The sequence below is a fragment of the Orbicella faveolata genome, unplaced genomic scaffold, assembly GCF_042242905.1.
Source record: "Orbicella faveolata isolate gen_17 unplaced genomic scaffold, um_ofav_v1 contig_2, whole genome shotgun sequence".
In the NCBI taxonomy this organism is placed as follows: domain Eukaryota; kingdom Metazoa; phylum Cnidaria; class Anthozoa; order Scleractinia; family Merulinidae; genus Orbicella; species Orbicella faveolata.
Genome location: NW_028301547.1, coordinates 27,800,650 through 27,826,256, shown reverse-complemented (window position 1 = coordinate 27,826,256; position 25,607 = coordinate 27,800,650). Strand labels below are relative to the sequence as shown.

Here is a 25,607-nt window from a genome sequence, read left to right as displayed (position 1 = left end):
TTTGTGATTGACAGCTGTCGCTTCGTTAACCAATCAAATTATTTGAACAATTCTAACAAGGATTGTGATTGGCTTATTTTAGCGTGCTTTATCAGAGAACAGTGCACGGGTGACGCCACTTTTGTTCGTTTGGAAAATAAAGTTTGGTTTGAAAATTCAGCCAAATGCGTGGAGAAATTATTAGATTCTTTATCATAAAACAAATAAAGAAGCCTCGACTGTGCTCTGTTCTGTTGTAAAGCACTTAGGAAGCAGTAGAGCACTCAAGAAGTGGGGAAAAACACTCGACTTCGTCTCGTGTTTTCCCCTACACCTCTTTCGTGCTCTACCACTTCCTGCGTGCTTTACAACAGAACAGAGGACAGTCGAGGCTTCTTTATTTGTTAATTAGTATAAATCTACTAGCGTTCTATCATGAATGCCGGTCTCTGATTGGCTACGCTACTCACATCTATTCTGTGATAGATAGTTGGTAGCGTAGCAGTGCGCCCTTACTAACAAAATGAAGGCCGCTTCCTGGCGTTTTCGAAGTGTCTGTGAAGAGGATTTAGATAAGGTTTTAAACGACTAGTAGATTTATACTAAGACAATTAGATTATTCGCTCTCGATTTCTATCGTATGTTAGTTGACTCGGACTGGGCTCTTGTCAACTATCGCGCGATAGAAATCGAAAGCCAATAATCTAATTGTTTAATAGAAACACGATTTTTAACCAATCAGCGCGTGTATTTTCTCAGGATTGTTTTCTAAAATATGATAGATAAGGGTAGACTAGGTTATAGTAAAGTTGCTTAAGTTGACTAATAGAAAGATAATGCCTTAGTTTTGAATTAAAATGACTCCAATATTTGATGAAATACCAGACCGGAAAAAGGGATGTGATATTTCCAAGATAATGACACTTAAATGTCTTCTTTTTTCCTTTCTCCTGCTTCTCTTATTTTCTGCAGTTAAGCCACGATCCGTTATAATTTGTGAGAAACAAGAAGGAATAATAAGCTGCCCAAACAGAAAAATAATCGAAGTGCTGAACGCGAACTATGGCAGGCTGAACCAGCATACGTGTCCTCATCAGGAAACGAACAACATAAACTGTCGTTCCAGCAATTCTCTAACACGCGTGCAGGATAAGTGTAACGGCAAAACCAGTTGTGAGTTACATGTAACTAATAGCTTGTTCAGTGATCCATGTCAAGGAACGTACAAATATCTGGAAGTCAAATACAGATGCCTGGAGTATATCAATTTAGGTAAGTGAGAAAAAGATAAAATGTGTCTGAATTATGCGTCACACTGCTCTTACAGTAGGCAATGTTTCATGACCTTGGTTCGCCAATGCTGTTATAACACACGCGCAGAAAACGTTGCTTAGTGTTAAATCCCTAGGAAACTTATAAAAAATTATTTGAGCTGTTGCCGCAAGCTTTGGCTATGGAACATGATTCTACTTCGTGCAACTGCGTTTGTTGTGCAACAAAAACGTCGCGAGACTGGAGGGACTGGTGGGTAACTCAGTATTAGATTAGCCACGTAAACAATTGAAATATCTGGGTAACAATTACAGCTGTCTGCAATATGCACTGAGGTATATGTAAGTGAGGCATTCGAATTCTGTGATGCATTTGAGTAAGCGGCGAAAATTGCCCTTGTTTAATAATTACAAATGTTCCGTTCAAATGTACAATTTAACGTTTCCTCCAAGATTTGCTAAGGCATGTTATTATATGGCTGTGTCTCACAAGGACTGGGAAATACCGAACGCACGAATTTGATTGGCTGAAATCGATATTGACCGCGGTCTAGATTTTCCCATCTAGACCGGCATCTGTAGACCGATTTCATTTTGCATTGAAAAAGTAGCAAACTAAAATAGAAAAATGTTCACCATTTTCTTCTATTTTCTTCTCAATCATTTATGGAAGTGCCAAAAAGCCTGATGACAAAAAAAAAAAAAGAAGTAAAGAAGACGAGCACATTTCGGCAGGTTTAAGTTAAGCTCATCGCCGTTTGCAAGCAAAATGTCAGCAAACCAGTTACATTAAACGAATTAAAGTTTTCTTCTTTGCCATATAATAAACTTCTTATTAACCGAGCTAAGTCGGTCTGTATGGGAGAATCTTGACCTCGGTCGTGTGTACAGACCTCTCTGCGTCAGTTCGGTCTGTACGCACGACCTCGGTCAAGATTCTCCCATACAGACCTCCTGCTCGGTTAATAAGAGCTAATTCTTAATTTGGAGTGAACATCACCTTTATGTTGCTTCGATCTAAAAACGCGTAGTGTGCTTAAGAGCAGCTTCGCCTAAATATCAACTAGACTTGGAAATAGCGAAAAAATCGAATTTCTTCAAACTCGCCCAGAATGAAGCCCTACGGGCACTAGTTACAAAAATATCGTTTTAAGTTCGATAAATCAAAAATTATTTTTTTCCGCAATTTTTTCGTTTCGATGCCCCAAATCGGCCAAAATCCATCGAAAATGAGCGGCATATTCAGAGGCTCGTAAACTCAAAAGTAAAAATCTTCATTACAAACTGATTGCACGTCGTATTTGTACTTCCTTTCTTGTCTATTTAGAGCTAAATAGATCGTGATTTGATGAGAACTTAAATATTTGACGAATTTTCTAAATTAACGACCCAAGACAGCTTTACAAGAGGTCTACATTTAGCCTATTTTCAAATGCTAAAAAGGCGTTCTGGTACACGGCTTTTCCCAAAACGACTAGTTTGGTGTGAAAGAGCATTCTTTCTTCTTCAAATTAGTGAAATAAAATTTTTGGGTAAATAAAATCGCGAGCGCTGAGATAGCGAACTAAATGCAGCACTTCTTCCTGAAAACGTGACCTTTGACCCGAGCGTAACGAAACCGATTACTGCAAGAAAACCCGGAAGAAAAGCAAATGCTTCGTTATTTTGAAACAATTTCTAGTGATATCTCTCCGAAACCATGATTGCAAGAAACTATTTCCAGATATGAAATCTTACAGGGTCAAAAAAGGAGCTAAAGGGCGCATTTTGACACAATAACTTTGTTTGCTGAGAATTGAAGTCAATGACCGTTAACGAATTCCAGTGAAATTTGCAAACTTGAAGTATGTTAGCCGATACTTACCTGAATATTTATATTGATAGAAGAGTCGTCTTCTTGGATTAACCTTCAAAAGAAGCAGGATCCAGATTTGAAAACCTCTAAACGAAGAAATGTTTAATGTTCCGTGACCTGCCCGCTGCTATAAATTAGCTTAAATTCCATGCACATGCCGACCGCATGTTTGTCGTAAAACCAACTGAACTCCACTGACAGTTTCCATGGGCAACCCCAAAATAAACAATCCCCAAAAATGTAAAGTGAAATTGGCTGTCTTCATGAACAGTTAGAAGCTAGAGTCAAGTTCCATTACCTTAAAAGTGCTTGAATTTATTTGTTTGTGTCGACTTTGTCCACTACTCTCACGTTCGAATGCCGCGAATCGGTCACGCCAAAACAGTGCAGACCGTGCAGACTGCAGACAACACCGCGGTCAAACGTCGGCATGCGCAAATTGGTACATTTTTTGGCAGCCGCGCGCCAATTTCCCGCGCAAAAATTTAAAGGAAAACATGGGAAACAACCGGTGTCACGCAAAATTTACGAAAAAAAATTGAAAAGTTCATAGAAATCTGTAAAAGGAAAAGAAAGCAGGTAAAAGGAAAACTTAAGACTTTTCAGACACAAAGTTTATTAAGTTACCGGTATTCTGTTGATTTACCATTTTGTTTTGAGCTTTACCAAAAAAGTTTGTAAGTCTTAAAACCCGTGTCATGCTACGAGCCGACGGCGTAGTATATTTTTATTTGTTTTTATTAATCACACGATGCGTGACGCCGGAAACGGACGACAAATGATGTGTAAAAGAAGGAAAAATGGGAGAAGAAAAAGACAATTGCAGTGATTCAGCTTCGCTCAGACGAGCTGGAAAAATTTTGGCAAGGACTGAGGGATTCCATCCGGATCCTTGATTTGTCTGAAGCACAGGAACGAGATGAATCGAAACGACAAACGAAGTTCATGTCCATCGTCATGGGGGCATAGCTGGCCAAAATAGCGATCCCAAACCGACTGTACCTGGTCTTTGACCAGGTGGGAAAATCTTTTCTAAACTACAAACCTGGAAAAAACTGGTGCACTAAGTGCAAAGTCGAGGCGGACAAAAAATTCAAGGAACACGGAAAATACATACCACGGAAAAGAAAGACCTGCAACAAGCAGGAGGTAGAACAATTTTTAACTCTCAAGTCATTTCTGTTAGCTCTCGTTGTACCGGCTAAAACATAAACAAATATATAAATAACGAGGAAAATGTCATTTATAGGATACCGATGACCCACGAAAAGAACAGTGTCATGAAAATATTTTGGCCGCCTTTTAGTTGCTCCACTGCCCGCACATGCGCAGACGTTTGACCGCTGTGTTACTGCAGACACTTGTTTGGGCTTTTCATTGTGACTCTTTTTTTTGGGTCTAGTTACAAAATAGTGTTAAATATATCTGAAAGTCTGTCATTTATCCACAGGCTGCACAAGCGCAGAATTGACTTTTGATTCAATACACAAACGCGTACAAGACTTTGTATGGGAAACTTACTCAGTCTGCACGGTCTGCAGTGTTTTGGCGTGACCGATACTACGCAGTATTCGAACGTGACAGTAACTACTGAGTGAACAAAGTAGAATCAAGCACCTTTAAAAGGTAATGGAACTTGACTCTAGCTTCTTACTGTTCATGAAGACAGCCAATTTCACTTTACATTTTTGGGGATTGTTTATTTTGGGGTTGCCCGTGGAAACTGTCAGTGGAGTTCAGTTGGTTTTACGACAAACATGCGGTCGGCATGTGCATGGAATTTAAGCTAATTTATAGCAGCGGGCAGGTCACGGAACATTAAACATTTCTTCGTTTAGAGGTTTTCAAATCTGGATCCTGCTTCTTTTGAAGGTTAATCCAAGAAGACGACTCTTCTATCAATATAAATATTCAGGTAAGTATCGGCTAACATACTTCAAGTTTGCAAATTTCACTGGAATTCGTTAACGGTCATTGACTTCAATTCTCAGCAAACAAAGTTATTGTGTCAAAATGCGCCCTTTAGCTCCTTTTTTGACCCTGTAAGATTTCATATCTGGAAATAGTTTCTTGCAATCATGGTTTCGGAGAGATATCACTAGAAATTGTTTCAAAATAACGAAGCATTTGCTTTTCTTCCGGGTTTTCTTGCAGTAATCGGTTTCGTTACGCTCGGGTCAAAGGTCACGTTTTCAGGAAGAAGTGCTGCATTTAGTTCGCTATCTCAGCGCTCGCGATTTTATTTACCCAAAAATTTTATTTCACTAATTTGAAGAAGAAAGAATGCTCTTTCACACCAAACTAGTCGTTTTGGGAAAAGCCGTGTACCAGAACGCCTTTTTAGCATTTGAAAATAGGCTAAATGTAGACCTCTTGTAAAGCTGTCTTGGGTCGTTAATTTAGAAAATTCGTCAAATATTTAAGTTCTCATCAAATCACGATCTATTTAGCTCTAAATAGACAAGAAAGGAAGTACAAATACGACGTGCAATCAGTTTGTAATGAAGATTTTTACTTTTGAGTTTACGAGCCTCTGAATATGCCGCTCATTTTCGATGGATTTTGGCCGATTTGGGGCATCGAAACGAAAAAATTGCGGAAAAAAATAATTTTTGATTTATCGAACTTAAAACGATATTTTTGTAACTAGTGCCCGTAGGGCTTCATTCTGGGCGAGTTTGAAGAAATTCGATTTTTTCGCTATTTCCAAGTCTAGTTGATATTTAGGCGAAGCTGCTCTTAATTGCATTCGCATTCATACGATTACCTACACTAATTTATTGATCTTCCTACATCGAAACATTTCTTTATAGTTCCAAATTGAACTAGTCGTCTTGTTTTTTAGATATAGACGAGTGTACCAACGGAACACGCAAGTGTCATATGAATGCTGTTTGTAATAATACCGCGGGATCCTTCAACTGCACGTGCAAAGATGGATTTCATGGAGATGGAATAAACTACTGCACTGGTAACATTTAAAATCATCCTCTACTTTGCTCTGACTAGGATCTTATACTCCGGCGAAACGTGGGCTTCGCATCTTGAAGAGGCGGTTAACTTGCTTCAATCGTCTTTCAGGACTTCCATTTTATAAATAGCTGAGTGTCTCACTTGACCACCGACACAGCACAAAAGCTTCTTCAGAAGCTAAAAACAGTGGCAATTTGCATGTTTTAAACTTCAAGTTCTTTTTGTTGTTTTAGATGAAGACGAATGTACTAGCGGGACACACAACTGTAGTGTTAATGCTGTGTGTAACAACACCCGTGAATCCTATAACTGCACGTGCAAAGATGGATTTTACGGAGATGGAATAAACTGCACTGGTAACTATTGCTATATGTAATATGTTTTAATTAACCACTGCGAGTAATTACAAGCTTGGAAATTGGACAATATACAAGACGCACTGTAAATGACAAATACAACTTGACTGCCCGATTTGAATGGATATTTACCAGTGCGAGCTGGAGGCGAGCCGTTAATGCTAACAATTAACTGTAAAAACCAGATATGGCAGATCAGTTACCGGTTTTGATGTTTGAAATAATTAGATCTTTATCTAAACGGGAGTCTGTTTATCAGAGTAGGTCGAGGCGCTACGTCATCTTCAAATTGTGGCGCATGCGTATTGATGCCCGCTTTAATTGGGGACGATGACTAAGCGAGTGATGGCCAGGTTACCACTCTATCGCAGAAGTGGGGCGCTTTCCATTCAATTAAAAAATTCGGGAACTTTCCAAACGGGTAATGATGGTATGGAAATTTCTAGAGCAACATAAACTGTCGTTCCCGCAATTTTCTTCAAATCGTGCAGGAAAATGTAACGGTAAAACCAGCTGTGAGTTACATGTAAATAACTACTTGTTCGGTGGCGATCTATGTGGACGAACATACAAATATCTAAAAGTCAAACACAGATGCCTGGAATATATAGGTAACTGAGCAAACAATAAAATGTATTCGAATAATGCGCCACAAGCAACTGACGCATTCGTTTAAATGCAAAAAAAAAAAAAAAAAGCTGCAGTTACAACGTGCAATGCACAATGTTGTTGCAACATAAGGCTGAATTAAAAAAGTGTAAAACCTCTTGGCAACTGTAGCGAAATCTACTTCGCGTAACGTCTGTTGCTACAAAAACGTTGCAAGTACATGTTCATTTCCAGGGATGTCTCACAGGACAATTTTTCTTACATCTTGTGTTAAAATGAAATTGCGAGGAAGTTGGTAGGAAAAATTTCTAAGTGCAACTGGTCCTTATAAACAGGCAATCACCACTCAATTTTGAACTTCAGAACTTCATGTTCCCAAGATTTGATAATTCAGTCATATACTTGTATACGATCACTCTTAACAATTTAATCACTGGACTTTAATTGGAATGAGCAGCAATTAAATTGAACTGAAGCGTGCATCACTACTTTGGACTGAATTTAAATATATGCACAAATCGCCGAGATTATTAAATTTGCTGTAAACACAGGTCTCTGAGAAAACAGTTGTTTATTATGATCTTAACCTACCAATAGCAGCAAGTTAAATTCTTTTTAAGGTGGCCGAACACAGTTTTCGCGCGCGCTTTTGCTGATGTAATTGAGCGCGCGCACAAGGATTTCAAAGAGCGATCATTTTATTTACTCAACACCCGCACTATCTGTGCTATTTTTTCTCTATTATTGAACGCAGTGTATCGATGGCTTTAGTCTTTTATTACAAAGATAGGTTAGGAAAGGTAACGACGCAAAGAAACCAGCAATTCTCAGCTTTCTCTTTGTTACCGAAAGAACCCAGTTAAATGCAGCGCATGCGCAGTTGCTCGAAAAATTGAGACCGATTGCTTTTGCAGAAACTTGCGGATTTCTGACGATCCAGTCGTTAGAATTTCAAGAAATTTGGCAAGAAAATAGTTCAGAAACTACATGAATGATCTATCGCAAAAAATCTGAATTTTGACATAGAGAATTTTTAATAATACAGAACATGCAGTGAAAACGATTTGCGGCGAATTACGAAAATCGCCTATGTCAAAATTTTATTAATACAGTGTTGACAGAAGGGATTTAACGCCAATTCGTAGTGGGCAAAAGATGAAAAAAATCTAACGACTGGATTTTTTTTAAATAAACAAAAACCATTTTTTAAGCCTTGTTTTTAACCAGCCCCGTTGCCATGGCAACAGCACACACCTTAGCCAAAATGCGAGAATAAACTTTTCTGTGGTTAATCTTGACTCTTGCAAAAAACGAGCGCCAAAGCATAAATAGCTTTAAAATAATGGTGAATTAGGCATAGGCTCTTGAAAACTGTGTTCGGCCACCTTAACAGAGTGCGAAAAAGCGCCTGAATACGATTAATTCAGAAATAGTACAAAAACATTAAAAAGAACCAAAATGTAGAAATCTGATAAATTGTGAAGTAACACACCGTTTCGGGTGTAGCAGAGGTAAAAGCTCTGATGTTCTAAAGTTGTCAAAAATGTCTCTGTTGCCATTTCTTAGATTAGTTTTTTTTTTTGTTTAAAACTGTAGGTTGGTATTCAGGTCAACCTGGGCGGTCCTGTAAGCACATCCGGGACTCAGGAGGCTCTAGAGAAGACGGTGAGTACTGGATCGACCCCGAGAGGAGTGGAAACCCTTTAAAGGTCTTCTGTGACATGACAACTGACGGAGGTATGTTGTGGAAAGTGATAGCAACGATAATGTCCAAAAACTTTTGCTTTTGCCGGAACGCAGTAAAGGGTACAACGGGCTCTAAGCTGTTCGAAACTATATAGGAGCTATACCACACTATCACTACTTTGGACTAGAAGCTTTCATTCTCAATTCCGTAAGGAAATCTCATGTTTTTTTTGCAGTCATGAATTACTTTGCTTTCTACATCTTGATGTTCTTTCTTGTCGTGTTATAAGTGGACATGACAGCTAGCTTAATTTGTTTGATCAAGTGACCATTTTACCCTGATTTCAGGAGGCTGGCTTCTTGTTTCCAACGCTGTGCTTGACGGTTCATCCTCCACACCGCAGTTGTTAGTAGAGATGTCATACAGAGGAATCAGCAACTATCACAATAACCAGACGTTTCTGACAAAGAGTGCCATGAATGAGCTCAGAACGCACCTGTCTTTCACTCAACTGAGATTCCACTGCAGTAAACAACAGGGACGTACGTTCCACGTGACCACGGTCGCTAACAGCATTGGTGAAGCTGTAGTCCAGTACTTCAGCGGTCAGACGGATGTCCAGCCTGATGCCTGTGGTTCGTTTGTTAGAATGGAGAATGACAACTCGATATTGGCAGACGTTTGCCGCCAGTGGGGATTTAATGGTATGAGCAATTACGTTGGCAAATGGGGGAATACTGTAGATCAAGATAGATTGTACAACCATGCGGCTTTTGCAGCATCTTTATATCACTGGCTGCTGACTCCAGGTGGCTCAAGATGGGAATGTGATGACTTCAAAGTTGGTGTGTCTTCTGGTGATTTCTGGAAAGTCTTTGTTCGTTAAGTCCTTGGGACAGACGTCAGCCCATCTATGCCCAAATACGGAAATAACAAAATGTTTATACTTCGGTAATTTCATCTGCATGTTTTAAGCGCTTCCGCTTTTTAGATAGTAAATTAAAGTGCACCTAACCCCCAAATTTTTTTTCGCTAAAACGAATCTAGACTTAATTTGAAGCATTTGGGCGAAGAAATTTTTCAATTTGGTTGAATCCTCGATTTTCTATGCCCTTTCAAAGTCGCGCTTGAAGCGTTTCACGACCGCGTTTTAGGGAGTCTGGGGCAGCGGTACCTGATGACGTCTACCCAGGAACCAAACACAATAGCGCCTCAGTCAACTCTCTGTATTTGCTCGAGAAAATGGAACCCAAAACTAATCGTTCCGATGTATTTCGGGACTAAAACGTCCAAGTTTTGTCTCAGAATCATTTCTTTTTCGTCTCTGGAGTCAGAGTTTAAGTTTCGATTCGGAAGACTCCGAAATAAACTTCGATCGAGCACGTTCGACAAATGTGAACCTCACTGCTTAGAGCTTTGAGAGCAATTTACAATATTTCAAGCGACGAAGGGGAAGACTTCTTTGCGGACGAGTTGCTTGTATATTAGGAATGGAAAGCTAGATACGAAGTGGAGGAGCAGGCAAACGAAAAGCACGAAAGAAAACTCAAGGACAGCTTTGGATGGTAATTTCGTCAACTAAACATAAGATTCCCACGCGTGTTTATAGCCCGTTTACATTTGTCCTTAGCGAGGATGTATTTTGTCAAGGTGTGATTGTTCTGTTAAATCCGGTTTGTGTTTTACTTTCAGTTGAATGCTTCATGTTTATAAGAGCGACGTACTTGTTGCAGTTTTCGAGACTTGATGACCTCCAAAATATTGGCTTCGATCGATTGAAAATCGTATTGTGTGGACCTGTATTTTTGAAGCTGCGGGGAGCAAGGCGGAAGGAAACATTTCATACAATTACCGATGTCACATTGTCACACGTTTCAAGTCGTAACTCCAAATAACCAATGTAAATTGTTCTCAAAGTTTGCAGTGAAATTCGTCGGATAAGCGAAAAGGATGTGTTCCCTAAGCGGTCCGCAGATAATGTTACGCGGTCATATTTTCGACGCTATTGCACAGAATCTTTGTCGCACTGCTGATTTCCAAGCCTTCGAAAAACTCTGAGTCTATCATATAATTCTAAAGGATTAGTTTTCGACTTTCATCTAAATCGAAAGAGAAATAAGTGTTGGTTAGCGGCGTACAGTTGCGATCTATTTACATATCAGTATAACGCTTCTTGATCATGATCGGATCACACAACTTTGCCGGTTATGTTATAAATACTGCGGAATTGGAAGATAAAGGTTGTCGGTAGTATTTCTACAAATTGCTGTTTAGCTTTAAGCAGAAAATTTATGAAAACAGCGTTCGAAAGTCTGCGGAACAAATTCAAGTGAGCGTTCTTCAATGGTTCTCACAGATTCAGTTCGCTTGTTTCGGTTCGACAAAATCAACCATCGTTTACGTCTTTATTGCACCAGTAGCCTATCATCGTCAGTAAATTGTACAGTATATCTTTCTTTAAATCCGGAATATTGCTGCAACAGCCGATAGCACCTCTGGAAGGCGTTTGTGCGCATTTTTCGAATGTGTATTGCGCCATCCTGAAGGAAATGAGAGGACGTGAGATATCCAACCTTCCTGGGTAGACGTCACAAGAGCCGCTGGACCCATTCTCCTCAAACTCGGTCGTGAAACAAAATGGCGGTGTTTTGGAGCTATTTTCGAGATTTCGTCTGGGCACAGAAAATCGAGGATTTAACGGAATCCAAAAATTTTTTCGCAGAACTATTTGAAATAACAAGTAGATTCGTTTTATCGAAAAAAATTTTTTGGGGTTAGGTGCACTTTAACTGGATTTCTAATGATGTTTGTAGACAACTGCTCCACGTAAACATAGTGTGACGATGGGTTTTTCCCTCTTCGGAGCCGGAAATGGGAAACGATCTTCGCAACGGTAAACGAACACAACTCGGAGAAAATTAACTCTGACCAACACCCTTGGCTTACGGGAACGGAAACTCGTCTGGATTTTCTGGTATAAAGAGATCTACTTCAATGGTCGTCTTTCAGTTTACGGACGTCAAGGGTGAGACTAGACTTGGTCTCAACAGTAATTTATACTGAAAATAATTTAATAACGATGGCATAGTCATTACATCAGCTAAAATAATGAACGAATAAATAAAACTTAATGTTACGGCATGCGAACCACACGTTTCAGTTAAGGAAATATGTAAATAGCAGAACGTCTTCTGAACGTCTTCTTCTTCTTCGACCATAACCCTACGCGGGTATAGGGCCAGAACGTAATATGACAAAATTATTTTATCATCATCGGTAACATTACTACCCATCGGATATTTTTGCTACGGCCACAAGAAAAGCAACTGTAGCAATCATCTTATTCGCTGATAATAGCCAATTACAGTACCATCCAAGATGAATCTGAGAATTTCAGCGTAATATAATAGCAAAGCTACCGTAAAAAGTTCTATTATTTCCATTCTAAATCATCAATAACAGACCGCCAAGACCCCGTTTTCCTGCGGGGCTCAGTTACATTTCACAGAACTGTTAAATGGTCTAATATTATGAATGACGGGAGAATGACAGCAAATCAATTAAGAAATTTCAACGTCGGTTTATTATATACCATGATAATAATATGGATGAGTTTTTCTCAGCCATGGAAAGTAACTGGACAACTAGCGCCTTAAAATATTTATGTTTTAGATTCAGACCGAAATTTCCCAGAAAATTGTTTTCTTTTCTACACATTTAATCCCTTTGTTTTAAAACAACAGATGCCATCTGTTTGACAACTATTGATCTGCTTGTGAGAGTTCTCTAATATAATATTACATATCAGTGAGTTGGCTATGTTTAAAGGGTCTTTGTCACGATAATGCAAGTTTACGACTTTGATTGACACTGGACGGCTTTTAACCAATCAAAATTGTACGACTCAGTTCCAAACGTCGCTGGGACAACCGTTGCTCTTTGCAAACTTCATTGTTCCGTCTTTGACCCTTTGTGTGGTATTAGCGCTTCGTATCCCTTCCATCTCTGTACGATCTTTACACAAAATGCAAAATATACTGTGAAACCCCTCCACAAATGAAATTTTCTTGGATACCGTTACTATGACGAAGATAATCACCTTTAATTCGGCTAAAAACACAATGCAGATTGAGTCAGAATAGGGGCCGATTTCACTCCATTTGCTGACAAATTTTAGGACCATGGGGTCGGAAACAGCGAAAACGCCTCGCTTCCTCTCCCCTTTTTAATTAGAAAAGGCCGACCTTGGCTCAGCTCACCGTAAAAACATTAATCTTCCCTCAGATTCCTGTTAAAAGGCCCTTCTTCATTCTGTCTCCTATAGAAAACGCATCTTAACTCAACCCACAATGAAAAGGCCTGTCCTCATTAACCCCACAATGAGAAGGCTCGTCTTCATTCAGCTCTGTTTAAAGCAGTCCCTGTGCGGGCTCCACAAGTTGACGATGATGACACTTTACTTCAATAGGGTGCTTACTTACAGTCAAGACTCTAGTCTCCCTTATGGCCCTATATATGAAACTAAGTTACAACCTGACTAATTACAGAAAGTTTAAACATTACAACATAGGATACTAAGCTACCAATTCAACGCTTACTTCACTTATTCCATCCGAGGTCTGATAGCTATGTCTCACACTTGGTTAAATAATCCTTCAGCCAGTGGTCTATTTCCACTGGGCTTAAATAAATGATCTTTGTTACCCTTGCTTGCACTGAAGAACTTTGTTTTTCCTTCCACACTTGCGCGTTATTCCCCCAAGCCTGCCTTTCACGTTGAAATTTGGTACCAATCCCCGCGCCAAAACATACCGGAAACAGGCCATTACGGCTAGAGGAGCTAAGAACGATTGTCTTGCCCGGTTCAAATACCAAATGGAACAGAAATTTCCGCAATTTCTGGACTAGTTCGCCGAGAGGTTGAGCGAAATTTTTAAAATGGATGCTCGGAAACGAAAGCTTCTATTCCATTCCATTTTGTTTCACGAACTTCGTTTAATCAAATGGAACGTGGCCCCTCTTCAAGCCGGAAACCGGGAAATGCCCCAACGAAATGTAACATTTGCGTAGTGACTATTTTTACCTAACTTCCATGCAGTAGCAGATAGAGGATGTCATAAAAAGCTTATTTTACCAAGCGCAGTTGAGAACTTCTGGACATTTTGGACAGTTTCCTGAAATGTTGGCAAGTCCCAGGAGGGGAGAAAGTATGAAGTGAAGGTTTGTGAAAAAGCCTTTTTCCATTTTTCATCGTTTACGTGTGGGTAGAAGGCCAAAATATGTTACAGTTAAAAATCCGAAAAATGGGCTAGTGTTAAACTCAATTTGTTTTTAGCACAAAGGGAAAAACATAGTAATATGTTTCTTTCTCATTCACTTTAGAAACAACAACGTGATAATCTGTCAAAATAATACGATCTTTTTTCTTTGCAATTTCTGCCATGTACCAATCACCATACGAGGAAACTCTTTAGCTGTAGCGAACTCTGATAACTAAAAATTGATTAACCTATTGACCTGGTATATTTGAATAAGGAACAAGTTAAAAATTGAATTCAGATGCAACAGCTCAGCTTATGATTCACGCCATTGAACCACTCTCCAGAGCTTCTCGCTTGAATGTAAAATTACCGGCCAGTTTTTGCAAAGTTCGAGGCGTTGTCTTAGACATGTTGTCATTGTTTTTCTGCTCAGCCTTCGTGTTATTGGATTTCTTGTTCCTGGAGGCACAAGGTAAGGTTCTCTTCAGTCGGTGTCAGAGAATATTTCTTCGGTTTATCGTTATTTCTGACGATGTAAAAAAAAAAACAAAAAAAACACAGACAACAGTTTTTAGTGCCTTTGCAATAGCTTAAACTTTTTTTCACGAGCCTTTTAATTTGTTTTGGCAATCATACTCGCATGATCGTGGATACTAAAATTAATGAGCGTTCAACGCAGTTTAGTTTTCTCCGCAAGTTTTCAGTGCATGTAGAAAACGATATAGTCAGCTCATATTCGATAAATTTATTGCCCTGTATGATAACTCGTCGAGCAACATTTTTGAAAGTACGAACTTGTAAGGGCATACGATTTGATTGCGTTCCTTGAGGATCATGATTAGGATCGGGATCTATGATCCAAGATCACTCTGATCATGGTGCATCAAATTAAAGGAGCCGATAAATCCTTGTCCAGTGTGTTTCCATCGGGTGTTTTTTTTTTTTTGGTACACAGTGATTCGAGTGATCTTTGATCCTGAACTGGATTATCCCAAATGAATGTACACTCGATCATGAAATGTTTTCTCTGAGGTTGCACGAAATCCTTGTTCTTCGATATTAACAATCCCTGGGAATTGCTCTGACTAGAGTTTGCGCCACATGAAACAATGAATGTTTTCATGAATAGTCTTTCTGACGAATTTAAGCAACAAAACTGATCTAAATTTTGCAAAAACTTTGCCAAACGTTATTCAACGGTTTCTGTGAAATAACCCTTTTCACGTACGATTATCGTTTCTCATTTGCATTCCAATATAATCCAACTAGGATGTGAGGCAATTTCGGGCTATTTTGTAGTTTCAGCCCGAAATTGTCTCGCATCCACGTTGGATTACATTGTGATGCAAATGATAAAAGCTAATCGTAAAAAGGGCTGTGGGACAGATGTTTACAATAATTAAGGTAAAATGGCATTGTCGAGAGCAAGTTAACGTTAGACACTTTTCTCTTAAACAGGTGGTTTTGATATGCCCATGCAAATTTGTTAAACAGCTGTCGTTGCTTGTAGTGTTTTGTCAAAGCAAAATTAATAAAATTCGTGTTTATCCACCTTGACAAACAATCATTACACTCATAGTCCGGCCCAGTCCCTGAACTCTTCCTCTCACAATGTAGTCCAGTCTCCCCGTTCTATGTAGAGCGGGAAGACTGGGCTTCATTGCACTAAACTGTCATTCGTAGTCTTCTCGACGTGAATAAAACAATAGAAAAGTACACATGACGAAAAAACAAATAGAATGCAGAGTTTATTTCTTTCCCTCCTTCTGCTTTAAAAACAAATTTTCGTTCTTCAGCTCACTGTCGTAATTTGCGATTTACCATTGATCCAATACCTAGTTACCAGTTCGGGAATCACGTAATACGAACTATTGACGTCAGCAAAGAGGATATCTGCCGACTGCAATGCTACTGAAGCCAAACTATGTAACTTTTTAAGTTATTATTTAGACCTTTTCGGCCAATATTTTTCGTGGGGATTGTTTTTGGGCAGAACTTACGAATTGCAAGGCAGTCTGTATGATGAAACACTGCCCTCGTGTTTGATATATTTCTTCTAGAGAATAGTAATTACAGTGTGACGCCCTCCACCAAACAACTTGAAATATTTTACAAGTTATGCGTCAGCCTGTTGTCACGCAAAGGCAGGGTTGCCACAGGTCAAGTAAAAATTGTTCAAGGTTACCATGATCTCAACGACGTTTAACTTAAAAACCTATCAGTCTTAGATGAATGGTTGGGAAGGAATGCTGTTAGGGGAGGCTGGAGGCCGCTATTATATCTCGGTATATCTGATGTTTTTTAACTTATTTCGTCAGGGAAATTGTATTTTGATAATAAAATCGATTGGTTTGACGGTCTCTAGATCGCGCCTTCAGCGCTCGATGGGTTTCGACAAAACACTGACCCCCCCCCCCGTCCCACTGACCCCTATAAAATTAACCGGAAAAAGAAAATAAAGCCCAGAACTATTAATGGGACCGATTGAAGTTCATTTTAAAAGAAATTTAGCTTAACTGAAAATTTCTAATCAAGGGAAAGTCAAGGAGTACTGAATAATGATCTCTATGGCCTCAATGAACAGCTCAACCGAACTGAATTATTGGGTTTTTCTCTATATGTTGTAATGCCCTAAGGTTTTGCGGATATTTATTTTCAGTATTTATATATATGGCGGAGCCAGAAAATATAGGAGCGTTATAAAGAAAGACGTTAAAGGGGGGGGGGGGGGATGGGTCCTTCTTAATTACAGATTTTAGAGCTGTTGGTAAGGGATTTCTGAAGGCGATATTTAGAGGAAAGCTATTTTGGAGAGTTTTACATTGTTAATTGGTGAATTTCTTTATGGGGGAACGTTTCCTTTGAAAAAAAAAATTTCGCGTGCGTAACTAGTGCCAGTTCCGATTTTTCTTATGGATCAGAAATAACTTAGCCTTCTTTATAATCAAAGGCACTGAATTACTGTTTATACATAAAAGAGGAAAGCTAGCTACTATAGAAAGTCTGATAATACCGCCGTTCATTACCTCATAACTTTTATGATAATGCGAGTTTCATAAAACCCGAACGTAGTATTAACACACTGATTCAAATTGTCGGATCTAGATGGCTTTTAAATTTAGTTTTTTTTTTCTTTTCTGGACACATCACTGGTCAAACATGGCCGTGATTTGAAACTTTTGCAGGACTCCTCTCAATGGAACAAAAATGTGCAAAAAGCTTATCCTTAGGAAGTCTGGTTTTCAAAATACGAAGTTTCGAAACCTTCCTTAGCAACAAATTCATGCCCATGAGGTAGTTGAGAAGGATCCCCCTTAAATGACTGCTTCGAAATTCGCAACATTTCTTCACCGGTGCAGCTAAATATTCGAATTCGAATTCGCAAAAAACAGCCATCCACTGTACTAGACAGTGGTTTGAATTCTGAACACACTCAAGTATTTTTATTATTCCTCGCTCTAAATTGTTCTTAATGTGTTTAGTTGTTCGGTGTTGTTTTTCCAGATTGTTTTTGTTCTGCTTCAACACTATTAACAGTTGCGATAAATACAAACAATAAGAGCGAATTGTTAATGGAATGTTGGGGACTAACAGTCGGAAATTTCTCCTGACCGCTTAAATTTTTTCAATTGCGTTTGAGTTTCTTCCCGAAATGTTTCATTAAAAATGATCACATAAGCTGCCAACAAACCTGTCACCATGCTAAAACCTGTTCAAGGAGGCGTGACTACAAACAAAATCTCGCGCGCTGTGATTGGCTAAGAATAACTTCCAGACAATTCTTTTGGGTAGCTACGGTAAGGTGCGTTGCAGTAGAATTATTTCGTGCAAAATAATTATGATAATGCATTTTAAGGGACTAGCAACAATTTTGTTTTTGTCATCACATAATTGGTCGCTTAGGAAGTCTTCAAAACGCTAGTATATACCAATCTTTGGTATCGTGAAAATGTTTTGGTAATAAACTACTGAATTTGTCATGGTAGTCTTGGTTCAGAAAGAAAAGCACAAGACATTAACGGTAGAAAGGCCTTGTATATAAAATCCAGCGACCCCTTTCGTTCAATCAGTGCTCTTGATAGCAAGAGAAACCGAAATAAGCACCGGCGCTGTTGGCCACTTTGACACGGCTGCTTTACATATATAATTCTAATGCAGTGACTCAGGATACACGAGTAAATATTTGATTTCTAACAACAGCAGCGATGAAATAGATTTGACTGATGGCGTTACGTTGTTGTTTTGGAAGGCTTCATGTTTAACAAATGTAATGTCCAAATTTCACAGGACGAATAAACTAAAAGCCTCCCTTTCAAATTTCCGGTGTCTTCAAAGCGTTTTGTTTACACGTTCTTTCGTTGTTATTTTTTTCATCGTAAGGCCTAAAAGGTAATCGCGGCTGAAAAACGTACTTAACTCGATTTGTTTTTATAACTGTGGAAAACCACGTAACCACAGCAACATCTTTCTTTTATTAGCGTTGTCAAGGACAATTATCATCATTTTACATGCACGCATCAATAAAGAACCAATTTACTGCCCCAACCACAATAGAGGGGACCACTTCAGTTGTAGCAGTCAGTAATAATTGATAAGTATAACTCCATGGAGCTGGCATATTTGAATACGGAACAAGTTTAAACTTACTTGAGATGTCGCAGCTTAGCTCATGATTCATATCATCATTGAACCACTGGCCAAAACTTCTCGCTGTAATGTAACACTACCAAACCGTTTTTACAAAGTTTTCGATAACTTGTCGTAAAAATGCTGTTCGCATTTTCCGGTCTTGTTTTCGTCTTGTTCTTTTTTTTTCTTGACTGAATGAGCATTAATTTTTCTACTGGGCTCAGTAATTCGTTCGAAAAATAAGACTCTACCGTCATCTTTCATACCTTGTCCGACCATTTCTTTGAAATTTTTTAGAGCTGCCAAACACAACTTTGTATGTTAAGCTCATAAACTATTAGTGTTAAGTCATTCAATCAAAGGCTCCCTGAGCCAGCTCATGGATGAATAGTTGACTTTTGCCTCTGTGGCAAAACCAGTCTTTGTGCAAAACTATTCGTATGAAAATGTGTGTCACCTGTACGTTCATTGTCTTGAAAATCAAGTCATTTTCATGTGAAATGTTTTGCACGAGCATTTGTTCTCAAAAAGAGGCAAAGAGCAACTCAGAAGTGGAAGTAAAGCCTGCATATGAGCCAAGTGGCCCATCGGGTCGGCACTTATCCTGGTTTCTGTAGCATGAAGCGACTATGAGTATTTCTACTACCCCCCAATTGAGATGCTAATCGATCGCAGGGTTACTCCCACAATATTAAATTTGCCAGCACTTATTTATACACCTGAGTGGAAAGAGGCACTGTGAGAGTTAAGTGTCTTACTAAAGAACACAACACAATGTTCCCAGCCAGGGCTCGAGGCCAGACTGCTCGAAATAGAAAAGAAATACAAAAATCAAATAACAGGTTGTTTGCACAGACAGCTTATAAATTCTAAAATGGATAATACTTAATTTTGATTGGAATAGGAACATTGTTATCATATTAACTTGTACATGATGTAGTGCCAAAGAATAACAACAGTCTGTTTCAAAATGAAATCATCAAATGAGAGTTCACCATATTTGCCAGTCAGTTCAAAATTGACAATATAATTATGTATATGAGTCAGCAGTGCATTTTGGGTTAAGGTAAATTGGTTATGGTCCTTGTTCAGTTAACATTATGAAACAGCTGTATAACAATGATTACTATTATGTAAAAATTACAATACATGATTTTGAAATTTATTTTAGACAATCAAATTGAGAATGCCAGGACTGCCAAGAGTATTTTGCCAAATTTCACTTAAGTGAGACAAAGATATTGGCAAAATCTTGTTTACTTTAAGCTAAGTCAAAGATAAACAATTTGATTGTAGCTTGCAGGTAAACAGGAAATCTATAGAAAAAATAAGTATTTCCTTCAATATTATAAGAATGATTTCGGACAGTTTTGTTTCAATCATGAACCTGAAGTGGAGGGATTGTTTTTGTTTACAATTTATAAGGTTTTTTTCTAAAGAACTACGTCCATGGAATGGAGGAAGGGAAGTAACAACGTTTTATACAAGGAGGCTCTGGCCCAAGGTCAAAGACCTATCCATTCTACGGTGTTTTTAACAGGAAAGGCTTTCCTTTCATGTACGTGTAGCTTCTTGCCTGAAACCCCTTTCAACAACCTAATGTGGCCCACTAGACGGTACAGTATTTTATTCCTATATATCTTGGTAATTGTTTGTGCTAGTCGCACTAGCAATGCAGTAATACTAAAAAATATTGCAGATATATTTCTGCTAATAGATTTTTGCAACGATTACAGAACATACTTATGTTGACAAGTAGCAAGCATTCTCTTCTCCATAATTTAAGTTTTGATGTCAATTTGTTTAAATCTCTCATTTCTAGGAGCAAAAAAAAAAAAAAAAAATCTACAACACCAGCCACCATGCGTCCGGCTCTTTGACACAATTGGACAGCATATCTTTCTCGCAAACAAATAGATCTACACAGTCTTTTGGACTTAATTTGTTCATCCATCACTAAAATATTGCAGTGTATATTTACTCAATCATACATGTAGGTTGCCTTGCATATCATCCGTGAAGAAATTTTCACTCTGGTTGAACTGCATGGAATACAAACGAAATGTAGTGTGAACGACAACAAAACTAAAAGATAAGGCAATTCGACATTTTTTCCCCTAAGTATTTAAAAACAAGCTTACAAATTTCGAGCTTGCAATACTAACACAGGCAGAATTTCAATGTGTGCGTACAAAATAAAACAATAGAGAAACAATGAAACCAAAACCTAACAAGAATTTAAGCTTACCTTAGACTAAACAACGAGAGAAAGCGAGTGGAAACCATCAAATTCTCTTGCCAAGAAAAAAAGCTAATCACGATCTCACTTTCTGCTTTGTCCTCCCGGGTGTCTTGTATCAATTCTTTGACCTCGCCGACCGTGCTGTTGTAAACGATACGTGACCACAGTCATAAATACCTCTACAAGCTTTCATCTAGGTGTGAACAAAAGCCGATAGGCAAAAAACAACATATTTACGAAAGAAAATCCCACGAAACCAAAATGGCCGACTTCAATCTTCGAGGTGTTCGACAAACTCGCACCCAGGCTCTCGATTTATCCGACAAAAATGTACGCCTTTCTAGTCCCCCCTCGTCAAAGAACCTTCCCGAAGACGACTGAACACTCTTAGACAAAAACAATACTTAGAAGGGGAGGTAGGAGAAAATTGTTTAATCCAGGTTTAATGAATGAATTAATTAGAATCGAGTGAGTGAGTGAGTGAGTGAGTGAGTGAGTGAGTAAGTGAGTGAGTGAGCGCCATCCGACTGCCTCCTAAGCTCATGGATGTTACATAACATTCATGAGCAAAAAGGAAAATAATCGCAACATTGCGCCGAAAAATATAATAGTGCGCACTAAACGGAAGCAAGCAACTGAGACAATTTGTCAATGTTTTTTTGTCAACCTGAAAACAGCTCGTTAAGAAGCGAAACTTGAAATGACTACTATTTCTTAATAATCATACATTATGTTGTTGAAAAAAAGAAACCGCGATCGGAGAAATGAAATATATGTGGAGTTTTCATTTCCAAAAAGCTCTGCAAATTGCTCTAGAATTTAAGAAAAACGAAACTTAATGAGTTAGTACGCGAATCTTTTTTTTTTCTGAAAACTAAGTTGAAGTAACAACTAGTTAATTTCATAGAACTCTGTTCTGTTTTCCAAAACAATTTCTTAAGAAAAAAGAACCCAATGGTTTGCGTAGAATTAGCCCGAACACATTACATGTAATAAGTCACATTTAATACATCACCGAGAGGAAGTTTTATAACTTAACTTACACCTAATTCAAACAGGTGGCTTTGACATGCACATGCAAATGTGTTTAGCAATTGTCGTTCGAGAATCATTTTCTCAAAACAAAGTTACAAACTTCATGACTTATCCTCAGTCAAAAAAGAATTACACTGAAAGTAGGTTCACGCAATTAGGCTCGAGTTCAAAGAGAATTTCAGGACACGTTTGGTGAACTCAAACCGTCCAAACCAGCACATTTTTCCTGTTTTTCCAATTTTGTGCACCTACTCGAGTTTTCCAAAAATGCAAAACTAAACTAAGCAACTTTTCAAAGTTTTGGCCTCTGAAGTTATATGGTTGTAAAGTTCTGAAGAGGTGCATGGCTTGAGAAAAAAATGTGATATGAATAAGATAACTTAAAAACGGAAAAGTTCTTTCTTTGTGAAAACAAAGGCTTGAAATCAAACGTTTTCATCTAAACAGACATTTATTCCGATTTTTCAAACGTTGCGCCGGGAAATGGTACGCTCTAAACGGGAGGCAAGACTGTTTTGTTAATGTTTTTGACAACTTGAAGGAAGGTTCGTGAAGAAGCGAAACTTGAAATGACTGCTGCTTCATAATAATCACCATTTGCGGGTCTGTTAAATGGTCGATCCTGTTGTTCAAAAATATAACGCGAACCGAGAAATGATGATGTGGTATTTTTTCAGAGATAACTGTCATTACCAAAAAATATACTCTGCAAATTACTTTAGATTTTCCGCAAAATGAAAAATTAATGAGTTACAGAAGTGCGCGAATGATCTTTCTTAAAAGTAAGTTGAAGAAAGACCTACTTTGAGTTTAATAAATAATATGAACGAAAACCTCGATTAATTTTTTAAAATCTGTTATTGGTTAAAAGCCACCTGAGCAATATTTTTCTCTATTTTCTTCTTCTTCAGTTTTTCTTCCTTTCTTTCTTCTTCTCTATACTTCGAGCCTTGATCTTTTATTTCGAGTTTTTGCCTCTCGTTTATAGCGTCATTCCATGAAACAGCTTTATTAACCCGAAAACCTAACTTGAGCCTCACGCACTAAACATGCTTAAAAAATTTGAAGTTTCTTTGCAAGCAATAACTGCTTATTTAAAATAATACAAACATCTGAATTGACTCAAACAGAGAAAAAAATTTATGTCACCACTTTTTATATTATTATTATTGTCTTTATCTTTCATTTTACTGACTTCGCCAGAAATTATTTCAAATGTTTACATAAAGGCATGTCAAAATTTTCATTTTTCAGGTCACTGTCGTGATTTGCGATTCACAATTGATCCAATCCATGGTTACCGACGAATCACGTGATACGAACCATTGACGTCATCAACGAGGACATCTGCCAGCTGAAATGCTACATGGAGCCAAACTGTGTCAGTTATAATTTTAACAAGAAGGAAGAGGCAAATGGACAACACAAATGTGATCTGAATAACTCTACTTCTGAACACCACAACATACACTCAGGCGACCTTGCGAAGAAAGAAAGTTATGTGCATCGGGAAGCTGAAGTAATCATGAAATTTAGAAGTTGGAGATAATAACTGAAGGTGGCTGGCAACAGTTTCCAACACTTTCCAAGACTTAGGTTTTGATGGGTCCAGCGTTATAACCACTCTTTATCAGTTGCAACAATCATGTTTTTTTAAAAAAAACTGTCTAATCATTAGTAAACACATTGTAATCATGATACAATAGGTTACCATAGCAACAGTATGATCTGCTAAAAATACCCTTTATTTTAACTACTAATATCTCGAAACAAACTCAGTGACCCCCATATGTTACAATTATTGTTATCGAATTTTGATCAACTGTTTAGTTTATAAATGTTTTAAAAACTGTTATATATCGTCAATGGATGCCATTGTTGTAACAGCTATTTTCGTTCTTTTCTTTGAAGAATGCTTGTGCAAAGAAACCTTGCCAGAACAACGCAACCTGCCAGGCCGGTTTTACAGACAGAGATTACCAGTGTTTGTGTATTCCCGGATTTACTGGCCATGACTGTGAAAACGCTACTAATACATTCTGTTCTAATAAGTGCACTCAACTTAGTTGTGAGAGGTTTGAGGGGTTTAATACCAAGAATGAGAAGTTATGACAAGGAGTTATAACTTCAAAAGTTGGCTTTCTATTACTGCTATCATTATTTATAATTATGTTGTTGTTGTTGCTATTACTACTGCTATTGTAGTCGGCTCTTGCTTACCAGGCAGTACGCGCTAGAAGATCACAATTATCACCGGCGTTATCAAATAGATATTTCACAGGAATTTTTTTATTGTGTTAGATATTGACGAGTGTACCGATGAAACACACAGCTGTGGTGTTTATGCTGTGTGTAACAATACACCGGGATCCTTTAACTGCATGTGCAAAGATGGATTTTATGAAGATGGAATAAAGTGCACTGGTAACTATCTGTAACACAATCTCGTGCATCTAGTTGAACACTATTATTCCAAAGCGAGAAATTTTATCAGACATTGGTAAGTTACTTTATATCGTATATGTGAAAAAATAACTGAGCAATAACTTATAAGTGAGTCGGCTAAAACATACTATCTTAGGGCGAAAAGTTTGGGAAGCAAGCCATTTCAATGGCCGTTTTTATGCTAGGGACGTTAATGTCGTCTCGGATGTTAAAGCTGTCTCGAGACGACTTTAACGTCTAGTATAAAAACGGAAAATAAGGAAGACGCTTTTAATGTCTGTCTACTTTAACGTCTTCTTTTAAGAGCTCTACTCTTATCAGTCGCCTTTAACGTTTGAGACGTTAAACCTGTCTAGTATAAAAACGTGATGCCCTTAACTGTCTGCCATGTTATCAGCTAGTAGATTTGTTCGTATATTGCCGCGCTAAAAGTGACTTGTTTCCAGTGTCCTCCGAGTATAGCACCTAGTCTTCTTTTATAAAAAAATACATATTTCTTTATCAGGCCGTATATTTAATTGCGTCTCGTTTTTATACCAGACACCCTTAACGTCTTAGACGTTAACGGTGTCTAGACAACTTAAACATCTCTAGCATAAAAACGGCCAAAGAAACGTTTTGCAATTAGATTCCGATCCTTTTGTTGCTTTAGATATCGATGAGTGTACTAACGGAACACACAACTGTAGTGTTATTGCTGTGTGTAACAACACCCGGGGATCCTGTAACTGTACTTGCAAAGATGGATTTTATGGAGATGGAGTAAACTGCACTGGTAACTACCTTTAACACAGTTTGGTTTAATGCCTTTCTTGCCCCGTGGTTGAAGCTATTATTTAAACGCGAGTAGTTTTGTCAGACATTGGTACGTTTATATGTGAGGCAATAAAATAGTAACAAACGAGACACATTATGTATAAGAGCGAAAAGACACGTGACTATACCATTTCAATAAAGCGTTTTCCAGTAACATTCCATTTGTTGCTTCAGATATCGATGAGTGTACCAACAGAACACACAACTGTAGTGCATCCACGATAGGACCAGGCAGGGGCGGCACAAGCTATCTCACCGATTTCGATGAAACTTGGCCAGTTTGAAGGGGTCCACCCAAAACTACTTCAGTCTAAGTTTAAGGAAATTTGGTCAAAACCGGGGGGAGTTGACCACCCCCCTAGTTTTTTTTTTTACAAAAATGACCAAAAATCACCAAAAAAATGGTCAAAAGTATAAAGCTCTACCGCTATGAGAATTCAACCAAATCT

General features: G+C 38.3%; 2 protein-coding genes and 1 long non-coding RNA gene across 3 annotated transcripts; all 3 read left to right on the top strand.

Annotated features, from left to right (window-relative positions):
- The first annotated feature begins 836 nt into the window (after positions 1-836).
- Positions 837-25,286, top strand: LOC110063455 (uncharacterized). Its single transcript, XM_089289358.1, has 4 exons — positions 837-1,251; positions 5,951-6,076; positions 6,312-6,434; positions 24,995-25,286. The coding sequence occupies exons 1-4, from the start codon at positions 837-839 to the stop codon at positions 25,129-25,131; spliced, it is 801 nt and encodes a 266-aa protein (XP_089145484.1). The 3' UTR covers positions 25,132-25,286.
- On the top strand, positions 4,432-5,359 carry LOC149112689 (uncharacterized). The gene is made up of 2 exons (XR_016207085.1): positions 4,432-4,731; positions 4,944-5,359. It is a non-coding gene; the product is annotated as an uncharacterized LOC149112689 (long non-coding RNA).
- Positions 8,681-11,877, top strand: LOC149112688 (uncharacterized). The gene is made up of 2 exons (XM_089289170.1): positions 8,681-8,780; positions 9,078-11,877. Exons 1-2 carry the CDS (start codon positions 8,765-8,767, stop codon positions 9,614-9,616), a joined length of 555 nt encoding a protein of 184 aa, XP_089145296.1. The 5' UTR covers positions 8,681-8,764; the 3' UTR covers positions 9,617-11,877.
- Positions 25,287-25,607: the final 321 nt, after the last annotated feature.

Coding starts and splice junctions, on each gene's coding strand:
- LOC110063455 (XM_089289358.1), top strand. CDS start 837: ATGACTCCAATATTTGATGAAATACCAGACCGGAAAAAGGGATGTGAT. Junction 1,252..5,950: donor CCTGGAGTATATCAATTTAG/GTAAGTGAGAAA, acceptor CTTGTTTTTTAG/ATATAGACGAGTGTACCAAC. Junction 6,077..6,311: donor TGGAATAAACTACTGCACTG/GTAACATTTAAA, acceptor TTGTTGTTTTAG/ATGAAGACGAATGTACTAGC.